The sequence below is a fragment of the Anneissia japonica genome, unplaced genomic scaffold (genome assembly GCF_011630105.1).
Source record: "Anneissia japonica isolate Jap-2015-1 unplaced genomic scaffold, ASM1163010v1 scaffold287833_len2544123_cov190, whole genome shotgun sequence".
NCBI lineage: Eukaryota > Metazoa > Echinodermata > Crinoidea > Comatulida > Comatulidae > Anneissia > Anneissia japonica.
Genome location: NW_022757233.1, coordinates 825,759 through 841,976, shown reverse-complemented (window position 1 = coordinate 841,976; position 16,218 = coordinate 825,759). Strand labels below are relative to the sequence as shown.

Here is a 16,218-nt window from a genome sequence, read left to right as displayed (position 1 = left end):
AGAGTCACTTACAGTGGGGCAGGGGAAGAATTCCTACAAAAATTGCAATTAGTCTTATACCTGTTATCTGATTCTAGGTCACAGCATTCCTTAACAAACTTTATTAATTGTTCAGGGCAACCAACACCAAACTTCTGCTGAAACACTGGAAGATTTAAACCAAAGTCATGGCGGCGTGGAAGAATATCAGGGTCAGCGCTAATGCGACCAATCAACTCGCAGAGTATTATGCCGAACGAAAACACATCTACTTTTTCATCATATTTTTGGCCTGCAAAACAGAGAATTAAAAATACCTTATAAAAATAGCTAATCATTATATACATCAATCTAAAAAAAAAGTATCTCAGCCAATCATGCTTACAAGTCATCATCATATTTCATAAATATTATTAGTAAAATAATGCCAACCACTATTATTACTTTGACTAAGTTTTTCCTATTGTATTGTATTCTATTCTTCAGTATATAAACGACATGAAATATTAAACCCCAAAAATGTAGAAGTACTGGGATGATGGTCGGTTGGGGATAGTTTTATCCAACTTTTGCATTCCATCTGTTCCTCTTGCCTTGTATGCATTTTTGGTTATTCTTTTTTGTATGTTATGTAAATTTTGTTATTCTTCACTAGAATTTCAACTTAAACTTCAAATAATATTACTAATATTATTTCTACTATATCATTATTCTTATTACAATTATTACTACCAATACAATTATTAGTTTTGCGCATAATTAAATATTAGTTATTGTGACATGCACCTCTCTTTACCCAAGTATAGGGTGACAGATTACTATTATCCTATTATTATTAACATTTATTAATTTATTATTAATATATCTGTATAATTCATCAATACAATTCATTAAAATTCATCAATTTATTACTATTACCATTGTTGATATCTCTTTTTCATTATAATTATCAACTTTATTATCACATTATTATCATTAATAACTATTCTTATTATCAATATCAATATTATAAATTATTTAAAATTGGTAATATCGAACATTGTGTAAAATTAAAAATACAAATGCTTTTCCCCTCAAAGTAGACAAGATTTTTATCCTAGTTAAAATTTAAAAGTCTTTATAATGCAATATTTCCACTTAGATTTCCAACAGCAAGACTGCATGTCCATTTGCTGTTATAGTCACCTCGAGTCATTTCCTGGCTCAAGTGCACTAACTTCCTTCCATCCTAACTTGTTATATTTAATCCCTTTTTATATAACTTTACACACTCTATCCAGCTCAATAAACATTACTTCCTCATACATAATATAGCATTGATTACTATTTTCTAATTTTGATGATTAAAGAACAATAGCATTCTCAGACACAGGAAAAAATATGCAATTACAAACCAATTGTTGGTACAGAAACAAAAAGAGAAACCAACAGGGCATTGATGGTTTAATAATGGGATGTGGTTAATTGACTTGTAATATATTAAAAGATTCCTAATACCTACTGATTACCACAAAGGTTAATGCAGTAAACAGATTAATGATGTATTCATTCATTCATTCATTCATTCATTCATTCATTCTGGTATCTTATTCAATTTAAAAGTATTAGCAGTAAAAAACAAAAATTATATTGAAATTTATTTGAATGGTCCATCAAATATTACACTCAACATGGTTTGAGGGGATGTAATGCGAGGCAGAAGGAGGCAGTCCCAATCATCCAACAACGAGGGCATTAGAATTCACTGCTTTACTGAAATAAAACCATGTTGTATTTGTTTTACTATACCTCATAAATATTAAACAGCAAACTGTCTATACACATTAGCCATTTTCTATCTGTAAGGGTAAAATTTTGTAGTTTGCATACGACAGGGGTGCAGCAGTGTCCTTGCATACATGTAAATTTGGCAAGCACAGGGAAGTAGTAGAAACTACCGCACTCCCTACCAGGTGGAATTGACCAATTATTTTTTTATTACCTAATTAGTATTTATGTGATACAATAAAATAAAATACAGTACTAAAGTGATGAGACAAGAAAATTGTGTAGATGGAAGTGTGATCATGGACTTATTAATATGGTTTAATTAAAGTTCCATTGTTTTATAAATGGTATTGCACTATTGCTGACAAATATAATGTAAGAAACCCATTTGTTTGACACGAACCTAACAAGAGGTGGAAAGACATAAACCTAACCCAACAAGCTACAGTTCCTATCTACCTTATGTTGTTATTTTCAAATAGTAATTTATACTTACCATTGAGCATTTCTGGTGCCATCCAGTAGGGGTTTCCGACAACAGTGTACCTTTTCTTCCTTCCCCTACCCAGAGAATTTGTCCCCATCTGGCCAAGCCTTGGATCTGTCTTATCCTCTACCATGATACGGGCAAGACCAAAGTCAGCAACAACAACAGAACCATTCCCCCGAACCAAACAGTTTGGAGAATTTAGATCCCTATGAATTATGGACCTTGAGTGAAGGTAGCACTATAAAAAATAAAATCATTATTGTTAATAATATTCTTACTATTATTTACTTTACTCACATGAGTATTTCAAGAGAATATAAGAACATACACATACATGCAAGCAAATGCTACTCTATCGGTGGCGCAACCAGGGGGTTTTTTACGGTGCCTGCACATCCTCCTTTCTGTTCAAATGTCAAAAAAAAAAGTAAATTAATGGAAATATATGGCAAAGTCCTAGTTTGGCACCTTGTGTACAGTGGGTGTAATTATTTCTATTTAGCCCCCAAAATCTTGGATATACCACTGTCTGCAGAAAATGAATATAATTAACAGCAGATAGTAATATACAGTATGTATATGGTTTTAAGCTGTTTTCTACTTACCATGCCAACTGCAATATCATGGGCATGTTTTGTCTTGGCTAAATTTGACAGCGGTTTATTCTGTAATAATTAAAATATGAGACGGTCAAGGAACATTTAAAGTGTTTCAATGTTATGACTCAAATTCAAGCATCAAAATAAAAGAAGTTAATTAAGGTTGGCTTACTTCCACTTAAATTCAAATTATACATATTATATAAAATAATTAATAATTGACTAATCACATTGTTAAACATTACATATAATAAAACAGTTACAAGAACAGTATGTTAACACAGGTTGCATCCTGGTCGTTGTAAATATTTTCTTTGTGTATTTTATATTGAATATCAATAAAGAATGATCGTAATAATTAAAATTGTAGTAAAATCTAGAGATTTTCTAAAAACTGAAAAATCCTAGATATTGTAATAGAAACATTTAATGGTTTTGTTTGTTTGTTTTTTATTTGTGAAATCAATTCTATTAATCTTGGATTTAAAATTCACTTGTGTTTTGAATACTAATACAGTACAGTAGCAATTGTTGTAATGCATGCTATGATCAGGCTAAAAGGCTTTCAATTAAATTGTTCTCGCATGTCAAAATACGATAAGTACTGGGTTCACGTCACATGACATACATAATGACCATCTGACTTTTTGACTGAGATACACATCAATGGGGCAACTGAGCTTATCTTGCATTATATTAATTAGATTATAGGATATAAAACAAAACCAGTAAACTTTCAATTTGAGGTTTCTAAGTTTATAATGTCACCCTGAATGATAATATTGTGTAGAGATATTCTTTTCATGGAGCTTATTTCAATAGTTACTGATTTTGCATTTATAAGAATTTAGGTTAATAGTTAAAAAATTATCCATATTCATCTATGATTATAAAATCTTTCATGGAAGCGTAATGATGATGAAACATTTATTAAATATAGGAACAGCACTTTAAAAATAATGACATATATTTAGTCCACAAGTTTTACTACTAACACAAGTTCTTCAGGTGATATATCTTCTTTTTTGATTTATTTGCTTTAGGTGATATATCTTTTTTAGTGATTTATCTGCTTTAGGTGATTTATATTTGTATCACCTGAAGAAGCCTACATGTAGTGGTGAGTGTCTAGAATAAATATATATCATTACCGTAGTTTAAAGTGTTGTTTCTGTATTATTTATTAAAATGTTTATAATAATCACACTATAATGCTAGCCAAGGCAACTTAGTGTACCTATGAGACTAGTGATTTTCTATTGTCGGCTAAATTTTGACTTTCATGAAGAATAATCATTATCAATATCATCATGATTATTATTGCTATTACTAGATACTATAATTATTACTAAATAAATATTATAATACTATTACTTTACTACCACTATTATTATTATTATTTATTCATTCATTAAGTCTGTATTACAGGTATGATATTGCTACAACTACAAAAAGTATTGTTTTTGTTGCTGAACAAAGACAATGTCTTTCTTTTAACTTTAACTGAGAGGTCAATGGTTCATTGGTATGTAAACAGCTATAAATGAAATGAAAGTTTGATATTATTGGTACAGAATTAATTAATTAAAATACATGTAAATATTCATTGTAAATGTGTGATGTTCGTTTATATTAGAGATGGATGAACATGCTAACAGACAAAATTGTTCTTGGCTCTCTACTGCCATGCTAATTTTATATATTCTAATTTTAAACATTTGCTTTTTTTAAACATTTAATAGGCCATTCAAAGGTTGATATACTTGAAGTTAACTTAGTTTAACTATTTTTATCTAAATAAGCACTGCCAAGAAAATTTCAAATTCACACAAACGTCAACTATTAATACTTAAAAAAAAAAATGACTTTGCTTAGTCATAAAACGACAATACTGTTAAGAGAGTTTGCTATAATTTTCTTCTCGTTGAAGATTCTAAGATCCAAAAGGAAGAGAACATCAAAGTTAAGACTTTAGTATTAGCTTTAATTGGCATTAAATTTGATATTATTTGTATTAAACTTTGTTTCCCACACAAAACAATTGATTTGATAATGTCTAGTTACAAGAGTGCACTAATATGTCAAGGGCATATATACAGTCATTTGGGAATGTCGGCATTTTATAAATACTAATTAGGACATTAATTATTGGTAGCCGCATTCAGCTAATATACACCATGAATTATGTCCATGGATGAGGGCAAAAATTCAATTTAGTTCAAAAGTAGGTGCCTAGTAACTATAAGGCCCAATAAAAAAATGATTAGTTTATCACCCTTGCCTGCAGAGTATTGAGAATTTTTTTTTTTTTTTTCAAAAATTTTTTTTTTCATGCTTTAATAAATAGTTAGTAGATATTGTTTGTACAATCATATATTTTATGAATATCAATGCACCAGCAAACAACCCAAGGGTGATACTTGGCTTTAAGAAAAAAGAAAAAAAAAATCCTCCCTCCCTCATCACATTCCCAGCCCATATAGGGTGATAAACTAATAATTACTTTTGCTGACATATTTAAAAATTAAATGTGACATGCAAAATTCATAAAATACATGATTTTAAATTCATACACAAAATGTTAAATGAACCAAGATTAGAATTATCTGACAAAGAAGAAAAATAAGTTGACTAAGACAAGAATGGTACAAGCCAAATGACTATCGATGTCATCGGCTAGTCTCAATGACTTTAGGCTTGATGTGGGTAGTCACCCAGGGCTAACAAACATGGTAATATGATATGTACATATTCCTAAAAAGAATGGCAAGCTTTTAAAGAAGTAGTTTCCCAGGGTATCTATATCTGAAATCTAATGCACTTCATATCCACTTCATATAATTCAAGAATGTTTTGCTGCCAAATTTCTAGGGAGACCATGACATTAGTTTTCAAAGTGAAATCAATTAGAACATTACTCAAATTAAGACTGACAGGTAATAGCTGAAATTGATAGGTTTACAGTTGACAGCTTTATCAGATTAGGCCTTCTATAAATACATTAAAAATTATAGTTCTAACCATTTAAAATTTCTGATTATATTTCATCTATTTACTCAGATGTTTGCTTAAAAACATCTATTATATTCACTATTGGCAATAAACAAAATAAAAATACATTTAAATACTTACTAAATCATTTATGATATCACGTAATGTTCCACCAGATATATATTCTATAAAAATAGAGATTAAACAGATTATCCTTAATAACAAGCTCAATTAAACCCTGATGAATTAGATTCTTTGTAAAGCTGAGCTGTAATGATTTCCACATAGTTGGATCATGTGAGTATCTCAGTGGCGTAATAAAGTCCCTGGCCCGGGATTTATCAATCTCAGCTTAGCAAATGTCTTAAGTCAAAAAAGTTAAGATGTCTCTAATAAATATCTTAAACTGATTTATTACCCAATCTTAGCAAATTCTTGGCTTAAAATCGTCCTTAGATGGCGCCAACGTACAATCAACTTTCTAAATTTAAGCAATTTTTAAGCTAAGCAATATGGATAAATTTGACTTAAGACGAATTTAAGCTGATTTCTAGTTTGATAAATCTGTCCCCCGGTCCCTACTCAAAAGAGGGCCCTGAGCTCCTCCTACCCAACACAGTAATATAAATCCTTGACTAATCTTTTCATTTTTTCGTGAAGTTAGGTATGGAGATTACCCACTCCTCGATGTCTTCAGGGGCAAAAATACTTTCCTGACATGCCAAGGGCCCCAACATTTTCTATCCCCATGCCTTGCTAGTCATTATTCTATTGCACCACAATGAAGGTAACTGGCAATACAGATAAGACATTATATCCAACGACTATGAAATCTAGTTGCTTATGACTCAGACACAGGATAATATCCAGTGTCATTAGTACTAAAAACATTTTTTTTTATTAACATTAACATATCAATTCGAAAGGTTTATATAATTTCGCATAGTTTAATACACCCTGTAATTTACCTGCTGTTCGATAAAGAAATGAATTCAAAAATTTTTTTAAAATAATTCTGATAAACATTGGAATTATTGATTAACTGATTGATTGATTGATTGATTGATGTTACCTGTGAGAAGGTTTAGCTTTTTGTCTCGATACATAACTCCAATAAATGGTAAAACATTTGGATGGTCCAAGCTTCTTAATACTTTTGCCTGAAATAAATAAAAATTAAGATTAGGTATAATAATATTAACATCCATCTCTCTAACTGATTGACAATTGATCCAGAAAATCTCATATATTCAGGTACAGAAACGCACAATTAACAACAAAATTATAAAGATAACACAAAAAACCTACAGACTTATTTGAGGTCTTCACAAACCAAAAACTGTTACAATATGAATCAAACAAAATAACAATTTTGATTTAATATACAGTTTGAATTCCTATTTAATAATAAACATGCAAGGTAAAATAAGCATACCAATAATAATCATTGGCAACATGTACTTACTTCTTTAAGAAAATTTTTCTGTGCATCATCATCAAATCGAATGAGTTCCTTTAACACCATGACTTCACCAGTCTGCCGATGGGTAACCTAGCAACAAAAATGCGAGATGAATAATAATAATATCTACAACAATATAAAGCATAAGGATTCAAATCGTAATGAATGAAATAAATCAGGACACATTAGATCAAAGTCAACTGTTGATCAAACTTGTTTACTGTAGTCACACAGCTATGCTTACTCAGACATTTAAATAACAACATTGACTATGGTATCTTCTAGTTGGATTTTTAATATGACAGAAGCTTTTAAATACTGTAATTAAATTAGCTCCCAAGAACAAATCCTTTTTCTATTTGATGACTAAAATTTACCTTGAAAAACAAAAACAAAACATAACCATACTGTATGGCTAATTCAATGCAAGGTTACTATCATGTAAGCATTGACAGGAAAGGAGAGGATAAAATACTGGAGTATCACATCCATGAAAAGTGAATTAATGATATGAATAAAAATTTGACAAGAGAATAAATGGTAATTTAAAAAAAATAAAATTACTAACATTGTATTTATAGTAATTCAGTATTTATAGTACTAATTAAAGTTGGCATTTACCATGTCATGCAACTTGTAGATTCTAATAGATGAGTTTCTTTAGGGATAAATTTTAAAATGGTTCCTTAGGGATAAGAGCTTCACAGTTAAAAAATAGCTACACTGTTATTTCCTTACCAACAGTGTTTGACAATCAATCAATCCTACAATATCTAATTAATTGGCTGGCTAGTCAGGGGCGGGTCCAGAATTTTTTAAACAAGGACACAATGGTATATATATTCCCCCAGACATTTCCCCCTGACATTTTCCCCGCCTTTTGCCTCCCCAGGACAAATCCCCAGACTTTTGTTCCCCTCACCCCCCCTTTACTGTACATCATGCGTTAAATAAAACAAGAATTTAAATACAAGGAATACATCATGATTTATCATTCTTTTATATTAAATCATTATTAAATCAACTGCACAAGTAACAGCAACATTTACATGGAAAATATTTATACAACTATAGTCAGCAAAGTATCTAAATAATATAAAAATTGAATTACCATAGAAAAAGTAAAAACTTACAAAAGCTATAATTTTTACATAATTATTTTAACTAAAATACTTTTGGTTATTTATTTTAACTCATTTAATAATGTTATCCATATAGAATAAAAAAGGTTATTACATTTACTCTTTATAGTTACTGTATTACATTTTCATACATTTGCTCTATAACCATAAAGGGGGGGGGGGGGTGCCAAACCAGCCTAGAACTGTGTTCAGTATATGCTGTTAAGAAATATTGTAAAATCTAGTATTTGTATGCAATTTTGTATTTTTTCTTTTAAAAGAATTTAAAAAAATGCAGTGGCAGAACTGGGTGAATGTGCTCCCCTTGCTCCCTCCATTAATCCACCTCTGCTGACTGATCAAGAAAGAGGTAAAAAGTACAAATGAGATGAGAACTATGTCATTTAATAAAATAATTAAGTAATATCACACTTCAGATCCATTTGTTTAATTAGATACAAGAATGGGCAAGAGTTATTTTTGTAACCACATATGTACCTGTAATTGTGGTAATTCATTAAAAGTCCTGATATATTAATAGTAATGGCATTGTTATGGTTAATTTCTGCAACGTCAAAGCATCCCACAACCAATCACAACAATGAGAGCACAGGATATCCCTCATTAATCTTTTAATTTCAAGCTTTCATATATACTATATTATACAGTATGATATTGAAAATGTAAATATCCTGTGCTCCCATTGTTATTGGTTGTGCTGATTTGAACGTTGTACTGTAATTTAGCATAACAAGTCAAAACAGGCAAGAAAATGGTGTTGAAATGTAAACATCCTTTGTTTTCCATGTTGTAATTGGTTGTGCTGAGGTGAACTTTGTACTGTAATTCAGCATAGCCAATCAAAATAGGAAAGCAATGGTGTTGAAAATATAAACATCCAATGCTTTCCATCTCCTGATTGGTTGTGCTAAAGTGAATTCTGTACTGTCATTTAGCATAGCCAATCACAACAGGTGAGCACTGTTAACATTCTGTGCTCTCCATGTTGTGATAGTCATGCTGCATGTACAATCATAAACATTTTCATCATGACAGTTAGGATACAGAGTATCTGTGCGTAGACAATCACATGACCTGACCTTGTAAGTACCAACTTAGTGCTTGAGATTCCCAATATTATGAACAGCATGACACATCATGCTATCTATGTCCTACCCCAAGCTTTTTAAGGTACACTGCCAAAAAATTACTGATGCGTGAAATATTAAGTTGGAATGAAACAGGTGGAGGAAAATGATAACTCAGCAGGAAGCCAGTGCCATCTGCTATGTACAGGGTACTAACAACTTGGCATGTTTTACATTATTTTCATACTTCACTATATAGCAACATCAGCAAACATTAATCCCATTATTTCATACCCAGGGCCCAAAGTGAGACAGGATATAGAATCATTGGTTAAAATTTGTATTTCAAAGGTAGATAAACTTATTATAACAATTTGAGCTGAATTAAAACCATTTTAATATATTTTTTTAGGAGCGGTTTGGCGCAGGAGCAGCGGTTGCACTTTTCAATTTTGTGGTCAGAGTTTCAACCCCTCGCTGTGAATTTCCTTTGTGTCCTGGGCAAGGCACTTTACCTATAGTTGTCTCTCAACCCAGGAAGTACTGTACAAGTGGGTACCTGGTTGGTACACAAAAGGCACTGATTATACCTGCACCATTATGGAATTCTCTCCCCCCCCACCCCCATAGAGGTATCTACAATATGCGACCATTATTGCATTATTATATTATTATTATTGTTACAAAGAGAAACAATATATTTACTGATTGCATCCTAAATTTTGAATGGTTATAATATAAATATTTGCAATTATTTATGTTTAAATAAAAAACCCAAAAAGTGTTTATTTCTATCCAACACAAACTATAACAATAATATTAACTGGATTATCTATGAATTTACAGTAAATCTAAACACCTTCACTGAACTATACAGTAGTAGCTGAGTTGACGTACAAATCAAACTATAGTCCAGTTAACTTGGACTATGAAAATCCAGTTTAACTAGATTAAAGTTTGATGAGAACTAGGCTAATAATGGTTATAAGAAAGGCTTCAATGAATTTCCTCTTCTACTTATGACTTTATGTGGAATATGACACAATGGTTTAATTAGCAAATGGTGCATTATACATTTTGAGTTAACACAGAAACATATCACACTGCACATGTAAATTCATTGAATGTATGAGTCATGCAGCTAGGTCACATGCCGCATGTGCTCGAAACGCAGACGAAAGAGTGAAATTGTCCTCCCGATTTTAACATAAACATTAATAAATTTCTTATAAGTTAGGTTAAATTTCACCCTGTTGAAATCATTATGAAATATCATACCACCTTCATATCCATGAAGAATAAGTGTGTGCATGACAGAAAAAGTAAGCTATGCTTTTCCGATATCAGGCACACAAATATAATTTGGGAATTCGTAGTGTGCATAAATAAGGTAACTACAGAGGCATTACTGCATCTTCTATGTAGTATTGTGTAGTATTCCTTACCTTAATAGCCTGTCCAAAAAACCCTTTTCCAATAATATCTCCTTTAATAAGATCTGTAGGTCGAAATATACAATGGTTCTTCATTCCCTTTTTAATTGAGCTTGAACGTGAAAATGTAAACCTGGAAGGCGATTTAGGCTCCTCACTTGAATTTCGACGGCTAAAACAAAAATAACGAAAAGTTATGAGCATTTATCAAAACCTGAACCTTACTGGCAGGATATATCATCAATATTCAGTAGTATTCATATTATTTCATATCATATATATTATATATAAAATGGTTGATTAAAAACACTTTAATGACTTAATTGACACATTGATATTTATTGACACGAATATCAATGTCTCAATTAAGTTATTAAAGTGTTTTTATCATTTTATCAACCATTTAATATACAATATATATCATATGAAATAATATGAAGAATGCTTATCAGCATATATAGTGTGTATGACTCTCAACACAGTAAATATTTGTATACAATATTTGTATAGGGTAGCTACTGCTCCCTTCATCAGTGTGAGTATATGATGGAGGTAGCAGCTGCTGCCTAAACTTTCAATAAAAATTAATAGAAATATCAATGGAGTCATTTAATGGATATGAACAACTTATTTCCTGTAGGCTATAACGTTCCTGGCCTCAAGATATTTGTAATTTAAACTACAATTCCACAATTATCCCTTGATCTACTAAAATCTACTGAATAAGCCTAGCCCTATAGCTACCTACCATTCAAAATTTTTCAGTAACCTGAGAACCTTCATAAAGCAACAGTTCTTCTGTGTGCTGGAACTCATTTTCTACACGTTCCTAATACAATCACTGTCAAAAAGTTCTGATCACAAACCTTTACTCGAAACATAAACAGTCACATCACAGGATGCTATTACTCACGTTATTTCCCAACCGTGAACACCAGAGGACCCTGGGAAGACCCACTGAAGCTATTAGCCAATCAGCTGCTTTAGAACCAATTGGAGGGAAATTACTGCTTTATAGTAGTACTGTTCATGAAATAACATGGAAAGAGTTTACACTGCAGCAACTCCCCAATTATTAAATTCATCAATCTAATTATAAAAACGGTACATTAAATTGAACCTAAATTTTTCAGATTTACAATTTTTAATGCTTGCTTTTTTCATGAATTTGTCTATCCTGAACATTTTAAAAGACAAACATTTTGAGAGTAATTATGTTGTGAGGGTAACCTGATGAGTTGCGGAAGGGCTGCTGAATCTGAAGAATTCGATCCAACTCGGCCACAAGTCAACTCGGCCACAGTCAACTCGGCCACAAGTCAACTCGGCCACAAGTCAACTCGGCCACAAGTTAACTCGGCCACAAGTCAACTCGGCCACAAAAAGTAAAAAAATATATTTACATTATGTATGATTTGCTTACTAGAAAAACAATTCCCACTCCTATCACCTTATTATAATAAATACATAGTTTAGACATTGTTATGCTAGCTGCATTATACCTGTACATTCCTTGTTTATACAGTGGCGGTCCTAGAATACACATCCAGGAGGGAAGTTATTCGACACTAATGTCTGATAACAGGCGGACACCAGTGAAATGCACGGGAGGATTTTGGTTTTGAAATTAAGATTTTAAATATATTTACATTTTTGGTAAAGCTTCCAGAGAATCTCGTTTGTATTGCAATTGTTTTTTCTGTGTTGGAGGCTCTGCAAACACAGAGTCCTCTGAAGGGTCTGTGTCTTTCCACTCCCGCTTCAATGCAAGCTCCATTTCCACGCTGTCTGCAGCTAAGTCAGCTTGAGGAGATGCAGGGCTGGGGTTGTGTTCTACCGTTAATTGCAGGATCTCTGAAGATTCCTTTAAAATGCGATCAATCTGAAAAAAAACCAAAAAAAACAAAAAACCCAATGATTTTAATTACAAACCACAGATATAATGGAATAGGCCAGTATAGCCACACCAGGCATTTGTGCAAAATTAAACAGATGAAGATGTAGTTTCTTTCACCATACCTGTAATTTTAGATCTCCTCATAATCAACAGTACAACATTGGCTCTGTATAGAATCGATCTTTACAGGGAACTCGCAGTGAAAATCTAGAGTACCGTGTATATATAAAGATAGATATGAGCTGAATTCAAGTTGGTTCCTTATCTAGTGGGAAGGTTTATGAGTGGTTGAAACAGTTATCAACAGGAGAAATAAACCAACATACAGAAACTAAATTTCGGTCAAAGTCCACTGGTTGACCGCTGTTACAGAAATAATAGTTAATCAACATTTTGAAAGTGGCAGAGGGTAAATGTGTAGTTTGATTGGTGGTATAACACCATGTGACCAATTATGGTTTAGGATTGATGTTAATTTGCTAATGCTATCAGTAATAAGTAATTAAATATAAAGATAGGTAAAAAATTTAGATGGTAAATATTTTGATTGGTGGTGTGGTACTATGTGACATCATAAAATGGGATCAATCTTAATTTCATAATTTGAATAATAAATAAAAATATGAGAGTGAAAGAGGAAAAAAATATATTTTCTATAGATAAAATGATAATAAATGTAAATAAAATAATACAAATAACTATAAAATAATAATAACCTGACATTTGTATATGATCTAACAACTATACACTACTAATCAAAAATTGAAACAATACATAATAAAAATAAATAGTAAAATTTATATTGACCAATAATTTAACATAATGATAAAATTACACACACGAACACAGTATTTTACTTAGTATTTGCTTGCAAAAAAGGCGGCAACTCTCTGCTGGTGGAAATGATGCTGTGAGCAGCTCTATGAGATGGATACATGTACCATAAGATGTCATTATCATTATTACAATCTACTGTCTTAACTATACCTGACTCATTGTGTATTTATTGTTGATGATCTACATATTTGTGGGATCCTGTTACAGTACATACTTTTATATATTATGATACCAGTTCCTGGATTAACATGGTATATCAAATTGTGATTAATTGGTAGCGTGACCAAACTATAATTGCAAGTCTTAAGTTCAAATCCAGTATATATTTAGCATTTTGTAAAGGGTATCAATATATTTCTATTACAAAGTTGACAAACTTTAAACATAGGAATCTTATATAAAAATTATAAATGGAGGTCAATCTACGAGTGTGAAAAAAAATCCCCCCAACTAAGATTTAAACCCCGGATATTCTGCTGTTTATGCAGATGCCTAATAACCACCTGGGTTACATATATAAACAACAATTAAGAGTTGAATACACACATGGATTTCACCATCATCTTTATAGTTGTTACAGTGAACATTTATGATCGACTTTCCTACTTACATAGTAGCAAAGTCATTTGTCATAGTTTCATTAAAGAATATGATGTCATTTTACAATCATAAAATGGATTAAACTACTTATTATAATTAGATTACTTAGATTATTAAGGATTACTTAGATTATTTTGGATTACTTATATTATTATGAATTACTTAGATTATTAAGGATTACTTAGACTATTAAGGATTACTTAGACTATTATGGATTACTTACTTGTTGCACATTCTGCTCCTTGATTGGCTGACCATTAACCTCTAAAATATGATCTCCGATGCAGAGAGACAAGTGGTCAGAATTGTCAGCAATTCTGTATGAAACAATGTAAAGAAAATTATTACAATGATGAATTTATAGATTCAAAGTCTTGTATAGTCAAACAAAAATACTACAAATAATTAGGATGGAAAAGGTAATAGATAAATAAAACACTACAGTTTGATGCTTGCATGCAATGAACTGTTTCCAGGAATTCAAATGAGATCTAATATAACTTGCATTACATCATCAAATAGGGCATATAGAATAAAATACCATATCGCTATTATTAACCTGTAAAGGAAATACTGGCGCAAACAAGTACTAACCACAGACAATAATACTTTGAAAAGGAATAATAAAAATAAGACAATATTACTTAGAACGCCTATATGTTTACACAGCATCTTTACAATAATTAGCGAGATTGCAATCCTAACCAAAGCTATAAACGCTAAAGTCACGTATCTGGGGTGGGGGTGCACAGGGTTTGCAAGCCCTCTCAAAAATTACTCACGCCCCCTCAGTTTCCCCCCGAAAAACCACGGTCAAGTAGTTAAAAATCACCTAACAGCACCTCATTTTGCAAATTAGCGGCCCTCGACTGATCATCGAGCCCCCCACCCCACTTCACCTTCTTCATTTCTTCTCAAGAGGGCAACATTTATGGAACATTCTTAAATATATCAGATTTTATTCATTTGATTTCATATGGTTTTCTTATAAGTATTATCACCCATCTTCATCATTCTAGGTTTATTGAAAATTTAAACATTGCTTTTTCAGCTCCTTTACATCCATCAGTAATTGAAACTGATGTATAGGTTATTAAAATGCAGTCTCCAGTGACAAAGCAATTAACTACCTTAAACAACACTATGAAATTAAGATACACTGTCTCCAGTATGGAAAAACCACCAAATCCAAAATATAATACTGCAAGATGAACAAATTCTATTATCAAATTCATTTTATATAATATGTGTTATTTTGTTAGGGTTTTCATGCTTAGAGCTTATGCTTGCTTTGGATACCTTCCATTTATCGTTGAGTATGATATGCTTATACATATTTTACTATTTGCATTATTATTAAGAATTTCGATAAAAGGAAATAAAATTATTTGAAATTGAATTTGGAATTGTTAACAACTAAAACAATAATTGAGTTTAGAAAATGGACAACTCACTCTGAAATGCAAATGGTCCTTCTGTTTTCTGGTTTGCAATCTGCTGATTTTTCTGCACGTCTTTGGTAATGTTTTCTGTCGATTTTTACCGAGAATGAATGACGACCCTTTGGGCTTGGTGGAATGGTTAGCAGTTTGAATGTGTGCGGTATTTTCTCCGGAGTTTGAGCAGCAATTGGCGTCATTATCATACGATAACAATTCTCACTATAGAAGATAAAAAAATTGTTAATTAGTACATAGGAACAACCTGTACATTTTTTCTGTTTTGTTCAATGTTTGTACATCAACTGGAGGAATTTTTTTTTTAACTTGAAGCTGTATCTTTGTGGTTATAGTAATTGCCTTATAATTACAGGGTCCTAGGTTCAAATCCTACATACATGAGAATGTACACTCAAAAGACTGACATTTAACAGTACAAAGTCAAAATAACAATTAAAATATCAATATAATGGTTATGGCACCTATGGGCTACTGTACATTTGCCTAATGTAATT

General features: G+C 31.5%; 1 protein-coding gene across 4 annotated transcripts in view; it reads right to left on the bottom strand.

Annotated features, from left to right (window-relative positions):
• Positions 1–16,218, bottom strand: part of LOC117124509 (LIM domain kinase 1-like) — a 34,434-nt gene that overhangs the window by 3,133 nt on the left and 15,083 nt on the right. For all 4 annotated transcript variants that reach the window (XM_033270740.1, XM_033270739.1, XM_033270743.1 and 1 more), the window contains 10 exons: positions 15,719–15,925; positions 14,488–14,581; positions 12,580–12,812; positions 10,943–11,102; positions 7,292–7,378; positions 6,899–6,986; positions 5,968–6,011; positions 2,842–2,901; positions 2,243–2,474; positions 61–271 (listed from right to left, as the gene is read on the bottom strand). In XM_033270740.1, the coding sequence (XP_033126631.1) occupies positions 61–271; positions 2,243–2,474; positions 2,842–2,901; positions 5,968–6,011; positions 6,899–6,986; positions 7,292–7,378; positions 10,943–11,102; positions 12,580–12,812; positions 14,488–14,581; positions 15,719–15,925 (1,416 nt within the window). The remainder of the gene's footprint in view (positions 1–60; positions 272–2,242; positions 2,475–2,841; positions 2,902–5,967; positions 6,012–6,898; positions 6,987–7,291; positions 7,379–10,942; positions 11,103–12,579; positions 12,813–14,487; positions 14,582–15,718; positions 15,926–16,218) is intronic.